General features: G+C 45.5%; 1 protein-coding gene across 1 annotated transcript in view; it reads right to left on the bottom strand.

The window, feature by feature from the left end:
- Positions 1-19,615, bottom strand: part of Pah (phenylalanine hydroxylase) — a 66,092-nt gene that overhangs the window by 22,587 nt on the left and 23,890 nt on the right. The window contains exon 4 of the mRNA XM_021174230.2: positions 7,691-7,779. Coding sequence (XP_021029889.1) covers positions 7,691-7,779 — 89 coding nt within the window. The remainder of the gene's footprint in view (positions 1-7,690; positions 7,780-19,615) is intronic.

The raw sequence follows: 19,615 nt of genomic DNA, 5'->3' as shown, positions 1-19,615 counted from the left end.
AGCGTTTAGAAGCTGATTATGGGATGGATCCCTGGATACGGCAGTCTCTAAATGGTCCATCCTTTCATCACAGCTACGAACTTTGTCTCTGTAAGGGCATAGAAAGAAGAAACAAGAGAGCTAGAGGGAGGGAAGGAGGGAGGGAGGGAGGGAGGGACAGTAGGAAAGATGTGGGTAGGAATATTTCTATGTGTTTACTAGGATGCATTTTAAGAAATAATTTTTTAAAAACCTGAATGTTTCACACTAGTAAAGCAAAATTATCTTATAGTTATTCCAAACCCACACCCCAATGATAAAGAAATATTCCTCAGTTTAAAGATTCTATGGCATGTTGGTTACAAAATGCAAGCTGTTGATTTCTCTAAAACACTGGCTGGCTTAAAACCGTTAATTATAAATAGGGACACTGGAGAGATGTCCCAGCGGTTAAGAGCTCTCGCTGCTCCTCCAGAGGATTCGGGTTTGGTTTCCAGGACTCACACAAGGTGGCTCACAACCACTTGTAACTCCAGCTCCAGGGTCCACACCCTCTGCTTGGCTCCATGGGCTCTCATACACATGTGTCAAATACTCTGACACAAATGCATACACCTATGCATAAGTAAAACTAAAATAAAACTAATGGGGAATTTGGGAGTTTCTGTTTGCTTGTTTGCTGTCAGTATTTGAGACAGGGTCCTACTCTGTAGCTCCAGCTAGCTTGTAGTCATTATCATGTATATTGGGATCATAGCTGTACACGAACCACACATGCTCCGAAGACCTAAGAATTTGCAATTAACATAGGGCTCATTTATGCTGATCCAGGATGAGTGTCTTTGGGTATTCTAGGAGGAGAACTAGTTTAATTTTCAAGCATCACTAGCACGCCATCAGGGAACACCTCAACTAGACTAAACGATAAACATTTATCTATCATATCTTCACACTTGAACTCATATTAACTTAAACTGAGCAATTGTCATCCTGACTAGACAGGCTTAACAGATGACAGTATGTGTCTCTCTCTAGCCCCCCAAAATATAAAAGAAAGATTTTCCCAGCATCGGGAACTCTGAAGAATGTCTAGTTGTTTTGAGATCTTAAGGGTAGACAATGAAGCCCTGTTAGGCTGTTTACTGAAGGGTCCTGAAGTGTAATAAATAAATAAAGATTAAATACAACATTTTCATTAAGGTTTTCCAGGCCTAACCACACTGGCAAGCTGAAATTTGAGAACTGCTTTAGAAAAGTAGGGACATGAGAGAAAACACCTTTTAAAGGGAGGAATTCCATTTCACACTGCCTCCTGGAAGGGGAAGCCCAGGCCTAACTCTCATGCCCACTCAACGACAATTCATCATTAATGTGCCTTGTCTGGATGCTTTAGGGATTTTTCCACCTCTGAATGTAAAAGCGCAATGCAAAATTACATATCTAATAGACAGTCCCTGTGCTGAGGGGAACACATAGGGAACAATGGATGGAATATGCCTAACTCTAATAAACGCTCCATGGATGCAGTGCGCAGAGTGGCTAGCCAGCAATGCTCTGTATGTTTCTGCAGTTTTCTGCTGGGAGTTTGTGTTGTTTTTGTTTTTGTTTTGTTTTGTTTATAATTGAGAGGAAGCAAAATAATATTCTAGCTCTATTTCAAACCACTTGGAAACAGCGTCAGGAGATTCAGTACATGAGCAGATGTGCATTGCGTGCTATGGGGATTCATCATTTGGGACAGCTCTTTACGGAGCTCCTTTCCAGCCCTGCATCTCTAAAACATTCGTTATCACCTGCAAAGAGCTCCCAGCACCCTGATCTCTGTCACCTCAGCTAAGTTAGACTCACCTCTGGTCAGACTTGTGACCTTGAAGCCTGTCCATTCTGGGGCCTTGGCTTTCCATCTTTTAGGTTGCCAGGTAACCATCCCTGTGAGCTGAGCTGCACTCTGAGTTAAGCTGTAGCTGGTGTTGGCTGATCACCCTGTCTCAGTTTAGACTAATAGCGGCCATTTCACTAGCACCACTTATAGTTTTTTTTTTTTATAATCACCCTGTCTTAAGTAAGCTAATAGCAGTGATTTGGGCTGTCCTGCGTGTAACCAAGTGTGTTTTAACAGGAGAACATATTGTCATTGAGGAAGTGGTGAAGGGAAGGGTGTCAGAAGGAGAGACTAGTCTGGGAGATAAGAAATCATGGTACCATCAGAGTCTATATACAATCCCTTTTCTCTCTCAGAAATTTTATTACTTAAGAGTATTTGTGACAAGCCTTCTGAGGACTCTTCTAGGCTGACATATCTTGTTCATCATTGTTCCTATCACTGCCACAGTTAAAGCTCAGACCTGCCATCTTCAGGACAGCAAGGAGATGATAGGTTTCAAGCTGCCATGCCCAGTCCCTATGAGTGTGGCCTCCTGGTGGTCAGCTTATCCTGGAAGCTTTAGTTCCCTCTTAAGGAAATGAGATTACTGGTCCCACCTGCTTACAGGATATCATGGATAGGTTAAGTCACAGGCAGAGCATCATGTAAAACACATGAGCACAATGGGCTGGACCTAGGCCCCCTGCACATATGTAGCAGAAGTGCAGCTTGGTCTTCATGCTGGTCCCTCAACAACTGAACTGGGGGCTTTCCCTGTATCTGTTGCCTGCCTGTGGATCCTGTCTCCCTAACTGATTGAGCTGCCTTGTTCGCCCCCAGTGGAGAGGATTCACTTAGTCCTGAAGTGATTTGATTGTCAATGGGGAGGGATACCCAGAGGAGGCTCCCCCTTCTCAGAGGAGAAGCAAGGAGGAGGCTGGAGGAGGAGCTGTGTGAGGGGGTACTGGGAGGAGAGAGGGGCTGATACTGGGATGTGAAGTGGATGATTAATTAATTAATTAATATTAACTAATGAATAAAAATAATTAGTACATATTAATTAGTTAATTTAAACCATGAGCCCAGAACAGGCACATGTGAGCAAAACACCAGAGACATGAGACCTGCGGACTCCCATCTCAGAATGTAGGAAGTACACACTGAAATGGGCCCCTGAGCTCCTTCCATACCCTTAGTCCTTGTCAAGGCACCTACAGGGCCAGCCAGATGGCTCAGCAGATAAGGCACTTGCTCCCTCAGACCTGAGTTTGGTACCTGGGACCCACACAGAAGGAAAGAAGACACCCTCAAGCTGTTCTCTGGCCTGCATTCTATTTTTCTCTCTCCTAGCCTCGGCTGTCCTAGAATTTACTATGTAGACCAGGCTGGCCTCAGACTCAAGAGATCTGCCTGACTTGACCTCCCAAGTGCTGGGATTAAAATCGTGTGCCACCAAACACATGCTATAAATGAGTTTTTAAAATAAAAGAGAGCAGGTGTGTAGCAGAATTTTCCCTGTCCAATCAATTTAAATATTAATACAAGAAGCCTGTGATTGGATATGGAAAAGAGAGGCGGAGCTACGGTTTACAGAGACAGAGGAGAGGGAAGGAAGATGGAGGAAGAATAGGACGATCCAGATTCCCGGTGGCTTTAAATAGCCACAGGTAGCTAGGAATATCTTATAAGGGATGGACAATTACAGGACAATTCGTCTTATCTAGGTGGGCAATTTATATCAATATTGATTAGCTCTGAGTAAATTGTGTGGATGTTTTGTGGGGTGAGAATTTACTGATATAAATCTGACATAAATTACAAGCCTCAAGAGTTTTGATTTTACCGGGCTGCTGGGATTTGGGACCGCTGACCACACTGGTCACTGCAGGGGTTAGCCTAGAGGCAGAGGCAGCAAGACCGCGGTGCGGGGGTGGGGGCAGAGAGTAGCTGGGTTTAGCGCGGGATGGTGCCACTTTTTAAATATTCTCCGCAAGACAGGTGTTGAAATTTTTCTAAGGAAGAGGAACTGCTTGAATTCTATTTGTGGGGACGTAAAATAGTGTAGCCATCACAGAAGACAGTCTGAAGTCTCTAAGCATGAAAAGCAGCGCTCTCATACTCCTAGGTAAACCCATGCGCACACAGTCCTAGGGTGACAGCGTGCAACGCTGACCCCTGAGGAGGAGATGGAAGAGTGGCTTTCAGGGGCAAGAGATGAGAGTGTAGCCTTGAAAGTCTGGTGGAGGTTTGCCAGTGGAAAAGAAGAGACCGTGTGGCAGGGAGCACCTCAGGTAGAGGGCATGGTATGATCAATTTGCGGGATGGAAATTAAGCACATCCCTTGCGATCTGCCTACAAAGCTCATAGTTGCTGGCTCAGCTTCCCTCGGTGTGACTCTGAGAGAAGTTGATGCGCCTTCTTCCCCTTCTGCTGTACAGTTAGAGAGACTCGAGGGCACAGAGGAGACCTCCGGTGCCACTTCAGCTCCCTATCCTTACGGCCATGGAACAAGGCTCACCGATACAACCTCCCGAGGGTCCTCACCTGAAAATGAAAAGTCCGGCCCTCCCAAGTGTTGATTGACACTAGAATTAACCATGTGCTGAGGATTTAGACTAGTACAGAGCCCATAATCCAAAAAGGTTAGCTAGTAAGTGCTTGACAAATACTTGTGGAAAGGAAGGGGGGGTGTATGAAGGAGGAGGGGGTGAGAGCAGGAGGGGAGAGAGGGAAAGGGAGCAGGAGGGAGGGAGGAAGAAAGGGTGGGAGGGAGGGAGGGAGGGAGAGGGGGTGGGGGAGAGGAGGAGGGAGGGAAGGAGGGAAGGAGGGAAGGAGGGAAGGAGGGAGGGAGGGAGAACACAAATAAGGCAGGAGGGATAGAGTGAAGAGAGTGAAGGACAGACGGACAGACTGCTGTCTCTATCCCATTGAAGCTTTAGGCAGAGCACTTTTACCCTGGATTGCTAGAACAATCCTTCCCTTGCCTCATTTCACAGAGTGGTTGTTTGGGAGGCTCTGAAGCACAAGGTCACACACAAATGCCTCTTGCCAAGGGCAGGGAGTCAGGGGAGGAAAGGATCATACTGACTGCAAGGGACAGGGCAGAACAGAGGGTCCTTGAAGAAGAGCATCCCCTTCTAAGCTAGGCTGGTGTCTGCTTGCAGTTCACACCTTGAGGCCAGGCCTGTGGGGCCTGCAGCTGCAAGGAAACACCCTTGATTTTGCTCTCTGCTTGGCCCCTGTTCCCAGCATCTGATGAAAGATGGAGGGAACAGAAAGACCCTGGCGCCTCCTCTACAGGGGGACTGTGTACCTGATACGCTGTGTTTTTATGATAAAATTCATGACATGGAGAGGGTGGGAAGCCAAAGATGTAGCCTGGGTTGGCAGAGGGGAATGAATTCCGCAAAGTTTTAAGGCCAGCTTTGGCTTCTGAGGGGACACAAGGCTAATGGGAAGGACATATCCCTCTCTCTCTGGACTGGCCTCTCCCACCCACCCAAATGTTTAGGATTGAGGCCATCGGGAAGAACAGAGGGTCAAGGCAGGATACTGGCGACTGGTGAGAGAAGAGAAGTCCTGATGTGTTCACCCTGCAGGTTGAGTCAGGTCAGACTTGCTTTCCTGGGGGAAGAAATCTCTAGAGCTGTTTTGGCTTGCAGGGCCCCCAGATGAGAGGCAAAGACAGAGGCTTGTTAAAGGGAACATCAGAGTATCTGAAGTGTGGCCTTTGCCACCTCTAGACTCCATAACATGGGCTGTGTCATATACAGGAAGACAGCAGAGAATCTGTCTTCCCCGAGCTGGTATTTTCAAATTGTTTTCAGTTTGGTTCAATTTCATTTGGTTTGACCTAGTTTTGGTCTGCTCTGGTTTGGTCTGCTTTGCTTTGGTTTGGTTTGGTTTGGCTTTGGCTTTAGAGTCTTACTACATAGCTCAGGCTGTCTTAGAATTCAGGCGCCTCCTGCCTGAGGCTCACCAGCGCTCACTACCATATCTGTGAGGCAACGTATGCCAGACTTACATAGGATGCCTACAAACACTTCCATCCTTATTGTAGGATAATTTATTCTAACGTCACAACTAAGGTTCGGGAAAGCCACTGTGAGTCTTTACAAAGATGTGAGGCAGAGACTGACACTCGGTGAAACAGTGAAGATGGGCTTGTGGCTGGCAATACCTGGTAAGTGACAGCACCAGGTAGGCATGCATATGTGCATACATGGAACTTGAGTGTAGGGCGACTCTCCCAGACAGAGTCAACCTGCTTATGGGAAAGTGCCTCTGGGAAGAGCAAGCCTCCTGTGAGCTGTTGGACCTCACAAGGTAGTGAAGAGCTGCTGAATAGATGCAGACACACCCTAGCACCAACCACACTAAAACCTTATTATTATTTTTTAAAATTCTGAAAATAGTTGTTTTCCCCTGATTTGAAGTGTAGAGGGTGGGATTAACTCACTCCTTGTTTCTGTTCAAAGAGTAGTTTTTCCACTTTGTTTTTAATTGAAAGATTGGATAAAGAGAAAATTCTGGATAACTGAAGTTGCTGGATAACTGAAGCTTCATTGCTTTCCTTGTGCACCCCAAGTCTGCGCACAGGGCTTTGCTACACCGGATGCCCATGCTCTAAAAGGCTACTTCCTGGTTCCCCATTTCTTGAGTTTTTGCCACTAGCCAGGCCTGTGTCTTCAACTACCCTGAGCACTGGAGTAATATCCAAAGAGCCAAGGTTCAGTTGACAGAGGACACTGGAGAAGGTACCTGTCATGGCCGGGCCTGTGTGGGATGGAAACCTCAACCTGCTTATGGGAAACTGCCTCTGGGAAGAGCAAGCCTCCTGTGAGCTGTTGGACCTCACAAGGTAGTGAAGAGCTGCTGAATAGACGCAGACATACCCTAGCACCAGACACACTAAAACCTTGTTCATAAAAACAGTTGCCTGGTTATTAAAGGCCAGAGAGTCCACTGCCTGGCAGAGAGCGGAGAACCTAAGGTCATAATAACACACTGCCCACCCACAGAAGCTACCAGACCACCCTGAGCTTTGGCCTAAGCTGTTCACTTCCAAGGACCATTGGCCCAAGAACGAGGAATAAGAAGACCCTCTCTCTCTCTCTCTCTCTCTCTCTCTCTCTCTCTCTCTCTCTCTCTCACACACACACACACACACACACACACACACACACCCCAATCCTGATTCATTCTTCTAGTGAGAACCCATTAAAAGACGAAACAAAACAGCAAAAATCCATGCCCTCTGCCACAGGACTCAGGGCACAGTGAACTTCGCCACCACTCACTCTGGTGTATAAGACTTATGAAAGTCTGACCCAACCCCTGTGTCAGCTGGCTCTCTCGATGATGTCATACCTAAGGTACCACCCACCCATCTTCACCACTGGCCTAACTCTTCAAAGCAGATGTGAGTCTCTCAGCCAAATACCCCACCACCCCCACTTCCTTCATCTGACTAGAACCTTCTTCTCGGCTCTCTGAAGGTACAATGTCACCTCTCTCCCTGTCCCCTGGCTGTGCTTGATTTAAATGTCCATAAAACATACAAAGGCAGAAAAATAAATACACAACGGCTGTATAGGGATAGCATTTTCTGGGCAGCCGTTCACAGTCACTCTAACAGCAATGACCGAAGCAATGACGACAGTGAGGTCTCGTTAATCTTTGCTTCCCCAGTCCTGGCTTCTGCAGGAGCTCAGTAACATTCTTGTAACCGAATAAACAAACACATTGCTCCAAGCTGAAGGTGTAGGAGGAGGGGAGAGGAAGAGAAGATGGAGGGAAGGTGGAGAGAAGGGTGGAAGACTCTAATCCTCAGAGTCCTGGACTCACTGGGTGGTCTGCATCCAGTTCGGCTCCATAGCTGAGAATCTGATTGGCGAATCTGTCCAGCTCCTGAATGGTCCTTGGGAACCAGGGCACTGTAACACAGAAAAGGCCAAGTTCTGAGTGCAGGCTGTAGGACACATGGCCAGCAGCCTCTCTGAGCCCCAATCAGTCATGTTGATGGTGACAGTAAACAAGGCTCTGCATAGCTCTTAAATTCCATTTCCATTTTCTTGGGAAACTGATTTTAAAACACATCCCAAAGAGGCCACCAGACTTAGACTGAACCTTGGCCCAGGCTGTTCTTTGGGACCCTCTGTCTCAGAGATTAAGGAATGAGGGGGGGTCTTCTACCCAGTCCTTTACTGCAACCCACTAAAGGACTCTTTCCCTGTCCACAGAACACGGGACAAAGGCAAATTCTGCACCCTGGAATATTAGACCTTTGGAACTCTGACTGAAGCAGAGCCCACACCCAGCTCCATCTCACGCCTGAAAGTTTTCACGAACTGTCTCAAATTCATCCCCTGCCCACCACCTTTAGCAGCAAAACAAATGATACATAGCCCCAAATATAAATTAGACAGAAGTTAAAAAGAGAAAGATGAATCTTCAGACACCAACTCTGTAGCCCGTGACTCCCTCCTCAGTACCTTGGGTATCCCCGATAAAACCTTTTGATCTCAAAGCCAATTACGGCCACTGGGAATTTGACAGTCAGGTCACTTGGAGCTTGCTTTCCAAAGTAACACCATGGGGAAGGGCAAGGTACTACGTGAGTTTTGTGTCTGCAATGATGGTGTTTTTCCTAGAGAAAGATCACAGCAAAGAGAAGATGACACTACCCAAATCCTCGAGCCTTATAAGAGATGTACTGGGTCCACGTGCCCTGTGTATGAACAGAGACCAGGAAAGTGTGAACTCTAGGTCCTTTGAGGGTAAGAGCCATGAGGGCTGAGTGGCTGTGGAAAGGTTGAAGGGAAGATCAAAAGATGGTAGGTCTCTGGTTATATTAACATATAAGGTTTTAACAATAGCAGCCACCATTCACAGTCTCTACTCTGATCTAGTTTCTGTTTCTGAAGTCCTTCCTTAGATAAGGAAGATAGTACAGCCTCTATTATACAGATGAAAAAGCAAGGATTTAAAAATCTGAGAGTCAAAATAATCGATTTAAGATTAAACCGGGACTAAGACAGGGCTAGAATCTTAGGAGCAGATAGACATGGCAGGGTTCTTTTTAGTGAGCCAAGGCAGTGGCTATTAACCCTGAAAGGAGGCCAGAGGGCCCAACGTTGAATTTGCAAGCAGCCCCAGCCTAGCGCCAGAAGATCGGCAACTCTGTGCCCACTCCCTTCTCTGTGAAAATGGAAAAGGTAACAAAAGGAAGGGCAGCTGATGTTTTCTGAAGCATTACCATGTGCTAGGTACTGGGGTTACATTTGAGATGGAGTTTGTCCTTTAATTCGAGGTTGCCATGAGGAAGGACAGAAGGAAGTAATGGATGCAGCCCAAGGTAAGGTTCCACCGTCTACTGGCTCAAGTGGGATGAGAAAGAGCACTACTGCCATCTAGTGACCAAGTTGAGGAAATGCTCACTGGAGCTCTAAGCAGGCCTCTCAGCAAGGATTTCCCTAAAACTTCCCCAACTGTGCTCATAAAATGAAGTCAGAGCCTGGTTTTTGTGGATCCAAGCTGCCCAAGCTCTACAATTCCCACATCAACGATGCAGAAAAATGCAGGTGCCGCTCTAAATATTCTTTACATGGTGAACTGTTTGGGTATCAGTATAACAAAGGCACAGGAGTGCTCAAACGCTTTGTGACTGCAAAGCACTCTAGTTATCAACAGCAGATGAACAGGTTTTTAAGTGTGTCTCTACTCTGGCTGAGTAACTTCTCCCCGAAACCAGCCCTTTATTTCTGGCTAATATCGGGGATAACTCAATTCCAGAGTTCCGTAGGTCACAGACAATATACATACATAATTGCAAGGCACATGGACACATGCCTGCCTGAACGCACATGCACACATAAGCACATGTGTATGCACTGCTAGTGAATGATGGAGCCAGGATTCACATTCAGCTGCCTCCATGCTGGTCCCTGGGTCTTGATCTCAATCCATCTGTCACATGGGGGCAGCGACAGGGCCACCTGATCGACAGCACTGGCTCTCAAGCTTGACTGGCTCTTTAGTTTCTCACACTGGGGTTTTCATGACTTTAAAGCACAGGTCACTTGTCTGCATCCCTTTGAGTGGTTACAACAGATGCTCTCAGCATAGGCGCTTACATGACGGATTTGGTCCTCAAGGAGTTACTGAAGCTGCCTCCTCCCACCCTCACCAAGGCACCATGAGGAAGGTCACATTTTTTTTCCTACTTTACAGATGAGGGAACTGAGGAGAAGGGAGAAAAGTCTAAGAAGAAAACTTCTTACTCCAGACTACTGGAACTTTGGAGTATCTATTCAAAAATGCATTCCTCCTACCCACCATGTATAGGGGCCACAAGGTTCTTGTGCCCTAGGGAAACCAAGAACGCTACACATGGAGATGTCAATGAAAGGGATGTGTATACCTGCTTTCCACCCAGAGGGCTGGGAGTGAATGCCATTAACAGCCTGGTGATTTGTGCTATCTGTAGGGCCAGGCATGCCTGAGTCCACGAGACGTTTATCCCAGACCCTTCCTCTCTAAACCTTTAGCTTAAGCATTGTCTCCCATTGAATTGAAACCATCCCTTGGGGACGTGTCAGAAGCCACACCTGATTCTCCCCTAGGCCCTTCAGCTACCTTAAGCTCTACTGCACACATGGCATTGAGATCAGTGCTACCAGAAAATCTCTTCCAAAAATACTACTACTGTTCTTAAATGCCTAAAAATATAAACGGACCGGAATCAGATCTAGAAGTTTGAACCAACACCAGCTAACTAGGTCACATTGAACTAGATTTCCTTCCTGCCTCACAAGAATCATTTCTCTTTACAGGGACCCCCCACAGCGATGAGAACTGCTTTCCAGCCCTGTCCCCTAAGCTTTGCCTGAAGCAGCCCTTTCTCCTCGAGCCCCGCATTTTCCTGATGTATTGAGACTCTTGCATTGACACTGGTGTCTGTTTTCTTGTAATATCAGAAGTGCCAAGAAAAGGCCAGGTCTCCCATGAGACCTCACCTGTCTCTCCAAGTGTTACAACCAAAAGGCCTCTCTGAATGGTCCTGGTCTGGACAATGAGACCTGCCCTTCTCCCCTACACTGAGCACAATTAACAGCCCCATCCTCTCAGTTCCCATTATCCTTTGTTGCTTATTGCTTACTAATTGCCTGAGAGTCGCTTGCAGGTCAGGCAGCACTTGTGTCAGCAGGAGCACAAGCTAAACTTTTTTGTCTGTCATAGTGCCCTCCCCAGACACTCAGGCTTCCCAGCATCCCAGCATGTGTTCCAGCACCCATGCAGTCCATACCCTGGGCATGAGAGGGGACAACACTAGGCTACTCTGAGGTGATTACATTAGATGAGGGCAGCACAAAACAAGCAATAGAAAAACCACAAAGAAAATGGAGCCAGTAGATGGAAGTCATGGGTATGCTATTGCATTAATTTCTTTTTAAAATTCTCCAGCTTAGTTGATGTATAGTTAAGAAACAAAACACGTATATGTATGTATTTAACAATAATCATTCTATATACATCTGCATTGTGAAATGATTACCACAGTCAGGTTAATGAATTCATAACTTAATTAACTTAATTAATGAATTCATAACTTCATATAGTTACCACTGTGTGTGTACACGTGCAGATGTATGTACATGTATGTACATGTATGCATGTCTATATCTGTGAACATGCATATATACACATAGATGTGTGGGTTCATGTGTGTGTGTGTGTGTGTGTAAGATACAAAATGTCTCTCATCAACTTCAAGTATACACTGTATTATTATTATTATTATTATTTTCATGTTAGATCTCCAGAGCTTATTTATCATACAACTTAAACTTTGTACCATTTGACCAATATCTCCTGATTTCTCTCCCCCCAGCACCTGGAAAGAGCCATTCTCTGCCCCTGTGAATTTGACTTTCCAGACTCCTTGAATAAGAAAGGCCCTGAATTTGTTTTCCTATGATGAGCTGATTTTACTTCGCAAAGGCCCCCATTAATATTGCAGCAAATAGAAAGTCACCTACCATGGGTGGATGATATTCCATTTACACACACACACACACACACACACACACACACACACACACACACACGACATTTTCTGTATCTACTCACATACCTATGGAGATTTCTCCACAGTAAACAAGGAAGTTCTGGTGTGTTTTTAAGATACTGATTTCATGTTCTTTGAATGTATAACCTTAGGTGGTATAGCTGGGTCACATGCTGTTCTAATTTAATATGAGGGGCAATGACATACTGGGTCCCATTAAACCAAACCAGTGCACTGGTCACTCAATAATGTACAAGGATTCTCTTTTTCCACCCCCTCACCAATACTGGTCATCTCTTCTCCATTCTGTGAATCATAGGATGCTATGTAAAGATGCCTCCTGTTTCTTGAGATGCTAGAGACTCGGTCCTGCTCTGCTGGAGCCCAGTGGGATCTGGAAGAGTCAAAGTTTGTGCCTGCTTCACTGTTTTCCTGTGTCTTCGGAGTACAGTCGGTCTAGCAATGGCAAAGAGCCCCACAGTGAGGCCAGACTGTGCTCTGCTCTTACCATCTGAGGGACCAGAGGAGTAGTGACGCCTCTTGGGACTCAGTATTCCTTCTGTAAAATGTTCACGGGAGAATAGCTACAGAGCATACCTTCATACGAACAATTAAATGAGTCAATATATATGCTTTTGATGAAAAGTTATGGTTCATAATGAATAGTATTGTTGGTCAATTGTAAACAGACACAGAGAGAGACAGAGACAGACAGAGAGAGAGAGGAGAGAGAGAGAGAGAGAGAGAGAGAGAGAGAGAATTGCTTATCACTTACCAAATACATTCTGAGAAGTGCACAATTTCATCTGTGTGATTCAGACAATATTCATGCAAGCTCATCCATCACTATCACTAAGCAATATATGGGGTCCACTGTTGTCTATAACATCTTTATATGGGCCTGATTGCATATATTGTCACATATGTACACACACACTCACACACATTCACAGGAGGGGAGAGTGGGGAAGGGAAGGAGAAGGGGAGGAGGAATGGGAGGGGAGGGGAGGGAGATAGAGTTGGGGAGGGGAGGGGGAGGGAGTTGGGTTGTTCGTCACACAAAACGCAGAGTAAAACTTCTAGAAAAACTAATACACATGCCATTTCCTTTGTAATATAATTATATACACAGTTGTGCTTCGACTTCTGGATCCACGAAACAGATTCAAATCATCTTTCTTTGCTGCTAGATGAACTGAATACTACAGCAGACAGGACACATCTTAGTCCCAAGGTCAGCACACAGATCGTGGTCGATCCATGTTTGCCGTGACAATCGATTTAATAATTCTGGCAGTAATGAAAGAAAGAGGAGAACCAGAGTTTGGAGTGAAGAACTGTTTCTCCATCCAGTCCGGGTATTAACACCCTTCCAAATACTGTGCCTCAGTTTCCCCCCATAAGCCATGCATGTTGTGTTTACTTTTTGCTGAGGTCCTGGGTGAGTTTTGTGTTCTGAGATGTGTGGAACGCTGTGAGAGGTGGCCCAGAGGACCTGTGAAAAGAGGCTTTCACCGCAGTCAACAGGGCAGCTGTGTTTATCTTCTGGGAGTAGAGTCCCTACATTTCAGCCCTCAAGTTACTGTCCACAGCATCTCCTCCTCAGACTGAGCTGTGCTATATCCCAACTGAACCCCAGAGGGCAACAAAGACAGTTAGTCCCAGCTCTGACGAGTTCTTCCTTCAGAGCAAAAACAATCTATTTGGGCTCATATAGCTTAGTTCAGGCCTCGTAGTAGAAAAGAAATGACTTAGTTAATAATTATCATAAACAGATCAGAGAAGTTGAAAAAATTACAAAGAGTTCAAGACATAAACAACTCAACAGCCTGGTTGGTAGGCCCCTGGCATTTGAGATCAGGGCCTGGTCTAGAGACTATGGGAGACCACAAGGCCTCTTTATAAGGAAGGGGCATTTTGTCTACCCAGGTGCAGCGGCCTCTGATGACCTTCAAGCCTCATCATCATACAGAAATGTCCAGAGCACAAAGCAATGCAGGAAAAATAAAAGGCATTTCATGTTTTCTGTTGAAAGATTTCTCTGCTAGCTCACAGCTTTTGGACTTTATGCGATTTGCTTTATCTCTCGGTGGTTCCGTAGTGTCTCATTTGAAAAAATGATCATAAAAATCATATGTCTCTCAGGGGATGAGGAGATGACTCAGTGCATAAAGCACCTTCCTAGCAAACATGAGAACCTGGATTCACATTCACGAACTCCATGGAGAGCCAGTCAAGCGCCTGTGATCTCAAGGTTCCTATTGCAAAATCGGAGGTAGGGGCAGGAGACTCACCAGTAGCTCACAGGCCAGGTAGTCTAGTATACACACAGGATGAAACAAAGAGATACTGTTTCAAAGTAGAAAGAGGGACCAGTACCAGAGGTCGTCCTTGGAGCTCTACACTCATGCTGTGACATGTACACACTGCACACTGGGTGTGCACACATACAAGAGAGATTAAAATGATGAGCTATGTACAAGCCCATAAAGAAGTCTTACAGCAGTGTTTAACACGTAGTAAGGGATTTTAAAATATTTCATCATATCTTGCTGCTATTAGAAGGCCAAAAGGCCTGGGATTCACTGTTGGCAGCTTCCCAGCCCTACCTCAACTCTCCTCTCCTCCTCCTCCTCCTCCTCCTCTTCCTCCTCCTCCTCAGCCCTGGCCAGCAACCTGTGTCCTATGGAATAGAAGGACCCAGGTCCGTTAAACGTTTGCAGGCTCTCACCTTGGAATAAGGCAGGAGTCTTGGGAAAAGAGATCCCGTGGAGACAAGGACCCAGTATAGGGGTAAGAATGGCCAGGGGCATATGACTTCATTTCTCTTCAGAGTCTGAAGAAACAAGCAGTCTGGGGACCCCCTAAGTTAAAAGTATGGAGCCCAGAGAAAGCACCTTTGGCACTCAGCTCCAAACACATCTCTGCCCTGACACCACGCAGGGAAGGGTGAACACCCAAGACGGGAAGCCAGCAGGTCTCTCCATGCCCAAGGATATCTTCCTAAGCATAATCCATGTGTGTCTGAGCGAGTGACTTGCTCCCCTAAGAGTCTGGATTTTCCTCCGTAAAATTTATGGGAGAATAAAACCAGCTATCCATCTCCTTCTTTGGTATGGGAAGCAACGAACCTGTAACAGGTGGCTCTATCGCCAGCCATTGTGTTTGAACCTCATAGCAAAGTCCACAGGTGCTTGTGGCTAAGTAAATATGCTGATTTAAGCTGCTGGTGGCCCAGCTGAAGCCCACTTTTGCGCCCCGCAGCCCGTAGACTTGACCAATTTGTCGGCCAAAAAAGTTCTAATTACCTTTTTTTCCCCCTTCTTTTGATGAGCTAAAGCAGGACCCGCCAGGGCCTTGAAGAATTCCTTTCTGTCTTCCTGGATATCATAAAACCTACCTTCGTCTCTGTACACTTTCTTCTCAGTAGGGTTGCAGCCCCACCCCTACCCCCACCCCCGTACACAGGGGTCTCACTCACAATGCTGAGAAGAGGCACTGACCCCAGTGACCCAGGCCTTCATTTTGAAAACTTAAATCAGATTAGCTCATTAATGACCTTGCCAAATACCCCAGTGGTGGGTCAGGCTCTGCAAGCCCCTCCAGAGGCGCTGGGCTTGGGGTTAATGAATTACCGAGCCGGCTGGTGCAACAGAGGCTCTCTGTGAAGCCAGTGGCACCCGGGAGGGGGTGCAGATCATTAATAAATATTGATTTGGCTCCAAAGGAAGCAGCCTGCCAGAGAGCAGGCCCCTGGACACCCACGTTGCGGTCCCATTAAGTCAGGGTCAACTGTTCTACCCAGACGTCGAGGGGACGGCTGGCTCCAGAATGCTCCCAAGGAAAAGGCTCCCAAGAGCTGACTTCCTGCTTCGTGGGTCAGTGAGAGTCCATTAAATCCACAGCAGTTCAAGGCAGACAGATCTCAATCTAACTCTCGTCCTCCATCAGATGTTCACCAGCCCCGGGGCTGAGTCAACAAGGCACCCAGGATGGTGGCCAGCCTGTCTCAGGAAGAGCAATAAATCCTCCGACACAGAGACCCAGAACAGAAGGGTATTTTCACCCCAACTCCAGGCTCCCCCGTGTCTCCTCCGAGGCCATGGCCCCAGCCTCCTACTGAAGCAGCTACTGTGTGAGTTCCAGGAGCCATTGCGAAAGGAGAGGGCATGGCTGCCCGATGTTGCAGGTGAAGACCTCCAAGGTCTTACACTTCCTTTAAAGAACTTCTACGTCTGTTTCTAGGGACAGAAAAACCATCATCAAGGTCTTGGCAAGAGTAAAGGAGCCAAAGCTTGGCCGGTAGGATAAGCTAACACCCTCTGCATCCTGGACATAGCAGTATCTGACATGATGGGATCCTGGTGAAGCACACAGCCTCTATTTCCTAATCCGATTCTTAGAATCACAAGTAGAAATGAGTGAAGACTAGAAATTTCAGTGAAACGTTGAAATTATAAATAAATGATAAAATCTGTAGGGCCCTTTACTGTAGGGTCTAAGTTAGAGCTACTCTCCCACTGACCCTTCCAATGAGTCACGTGTCTCCATTTTTTTAAGATTTACTTTATTTTTAACCAGAGGAGGCATGTGCATACGAGTGCTATAGCCAGAGGAGGCCAAGTCATTGGGGCCCCTTAGAGATGGAGTTACAGGAAGTTGTGAGCCATGGCACTTGGGTGCTGGGCACCCAATTCCCATCTTCAAAAAGAGTAATATGTGTTTTAAACTATGAACCATCTCTCCAGCCTCAAATATACTACATGTCTCTTACAGGTACATAGTGGCAGGTTACCCATTATATCCCCATAACATCCAATTCTGCCTTCTAAATACTTACAGGATCTGAGATAAGCTGATATATCTCTCACAACCTGAGTTATGTTCAACTGGCCTATGTCGGGTCAAACATAATACATGTAATGCCTTATCTAACCCCAAGTCTTCCTCTCCTCCCACCTGTTGGACCAGAGACTGAGTTCAGTGTACGCCAAAGGATACTCCTTAGAAATACTATGTCTCTCCATCTTGCCATATGTCACATCATACAGCAATGACTTCGCACCAGGGTGGGCATCACACCTGCTTTCCCTCCTACTGTTAATCCCAGATGACTGATAGATAATGTCAACCCTAATGTGGGGAATGTTGCCACCAATTCCTGGTGTTGGCTGAAGTTGTGGATGACAGCCACATCTCTCTATTGAGGCCCAGGTATGTCAGAGACTAAGGTCCCATTCATCTGGATCATGTTCATTTCAATCATTTTACACCCAAGATTAGAGCCTCTTTCATGACCTTGTCCATGAAGGGTAGGGAGTAGCACCGTGGGTCTTAGTTATGTCTCTCAGATGAAGAAGAAAAGGCTGGTGGGAGTGACCATTGAAAGGGGACAAGTGGCCATGTAGAAAGTAGAGAAGTAAGCACTGGCCCTTGACTTTTAAATTATTGCTCTTTCTGGCTCACTATGAGGTTCCCCTTGGGCCAGTATGAATGACAAGTTGGCATTTAGTTACAACCATTTTCGAAACATCTGTGTCACATGGAGAAAAGACATTCTCGGTTTGTTCCCTCTAACTTTCATGATCTCAGTCTTAGCCCAAATAGCATGTGGTACTGACCTCTATTTAACAAAGACTGTAAGTTTGGGGACTCTGGATCTGAACATCCGGTGAAAATCATTGTGTATCTTGTTAAAAGACTCATGTATTAATTTACTGACAATATAGGCCCTGCGTGACAGCCTCTATCAAAATTATATCATGTAATCCACACAATCACATTAGCATTAAATATCTTCACATTTCAAATGAGCTGCAAGAGGCTTAAGGAGAGCAATATAGCATTCAGGGAGCATCTAAACGAAGACTTAAAACAGTGATACAACCGTGAGTTTCCACAAATCCAAAGATACGCCATCTGCAGATACAGGACCATGAGCATCTAACAGTTGTGCCTGTGAAAGCCACACACAGGGCAAAGCCAAATGTATAGGGGAAAGTTTTAGTTGACAAGGGAAGGAGGAGTTAGAAACAGAATACACAGACAGAGAAAGCAATAGAAAAAAAATAAAGATGCAGGTGGTGAGACTGAAGAAACTTCAACCATCTGGACCACTCAGCCTTAAGCAGCTTTTTGCTAAAGACTCTTAGGAACCATGACTTCTTTGAAAAGTGTTCTTGTCTTAAAAGCAAATAGGCGTGCACACATGTGCACCACTTTGCCAAGTCTTGGGAGAGGCAGGTCAGAGCCTTTTATGGGCTCCTACCACTGATCACAGAAATCCTAAATGAATGTCAAACATCTGTCTTACTCAGTATGGCTCTGCAGAGCGGGGATATTGAGGAAGAAAAGAGAAACCTGTAGAGGATTGAACTTAGAGGCAAGAAATGTGTGTAATAATGATTCGTCTGTCTTCTATCAGTAATCTTAACTCTATGCTAGGCAGATAAATAAGCGATAGCATAGAGATAGATAGATAGATAGATAGATAGATAGATAGATAGATAGATAGATAGATAGAAATAGAGGATAGATAAAGAGATAAACAAAGGATGGATTGATAGATGTACAGATAGAAGATATATACAGATATACACATATATGTACTTATGTATATAAGTAGTCTGATGGGAAAACAGGTGAATGGTTAGATGATTAATAGATAGATAGATAGATAGGATAGACAGACAAGATAATCAGACAGATATATGATACACACACACACACACACACACACACACACACACACANATATATATATATATATATATATATATATATATATATATATATATAAACATGTGTTCTTGTGCATATATACACAGACATATGGGAAAACATGTGAATGAATGAGAGAGATGATAGATAGATAGATAGATAGATAGATAGATAGATAGATAGGACAGATATCAGTCAATCTTCCTGTTTGCACAGAATATAATACAAAGTAATGGGAATCTGGGTTTACTGTTTCCACACAGTATCCTGTTAAACAATCCCCATTTGGAGAAAGTCTAAAAGGTGTCCATTTACTTTTCAGATACATCAACAAAAAGGAAAGTCTCTCAAAAGGCCATGCCCCTAACCTCTAACTACCTAAGACACTGTGTTGGTGTCTGCTCGCCCTGGCTGCCGTCTGTCTCCATGTAGGTATTTTCCACCCCCCACTAAATGCAATGTCATGCAGGAGACTCAAAGGGAAAGTAAACGGATTAGTAGATGGATCGATGGCTGATATTAATGCTCTTTCATGTTGGGTTGAAGAAGGATTTGAGGTCATCAGGAGAGAAGGCGGCGGGAGAATAGACTAAGTATTCAAAAGGCTCTCTGGATTAAAATCCTATTAAGTTCCCATCAGCTTCTCCAGGAGGCGTTTGAGGAGGTTGGGGTTTCTTTAACCTGTCACCATAATTAACCTTCCCCCAAGCTGTTTGGGTGGGGCACATTAGCAATTAAGAAACTGAGAAACTTTCATTTTCTATCACCCACGCCTCTGTTTGAATGCTTTGGAGACCAGAGTGCAAAGTGGTTTAGCTTAATTGATTTGAGGGGTTCAGGTCTCTCACTTGAACCTGCTGTCAGACTTGCCCCTGAGATCTGAGCCCCTCATTAAAAAGGGCATTTTGTCCAGAGAAAGAATCAAAGGTTCCAATCTCCTCCTAAGCTTTCTTCCTCTTCTCATTCCCCGAGTGAGGCTGACA

Source organism: Mus caroli, chromosome 10 (genome assembly GCF_900094665.2).
Source record: "Mus caroli chromosome 10, CAROLI_EIJ_v1.1, whole genome shotgun sequence".
NCBI classification, from domain to species: domain Eukaryota; kingdom Metazoa; phylum Chordata; class Mammalia; order Rodentia; family Muridae; genus Mus; species Mus caroli.
Note: the sequence above shows the minus strand (reverse complement) of the source record. Positions and strands in the feature narration are given on the sequence as shown.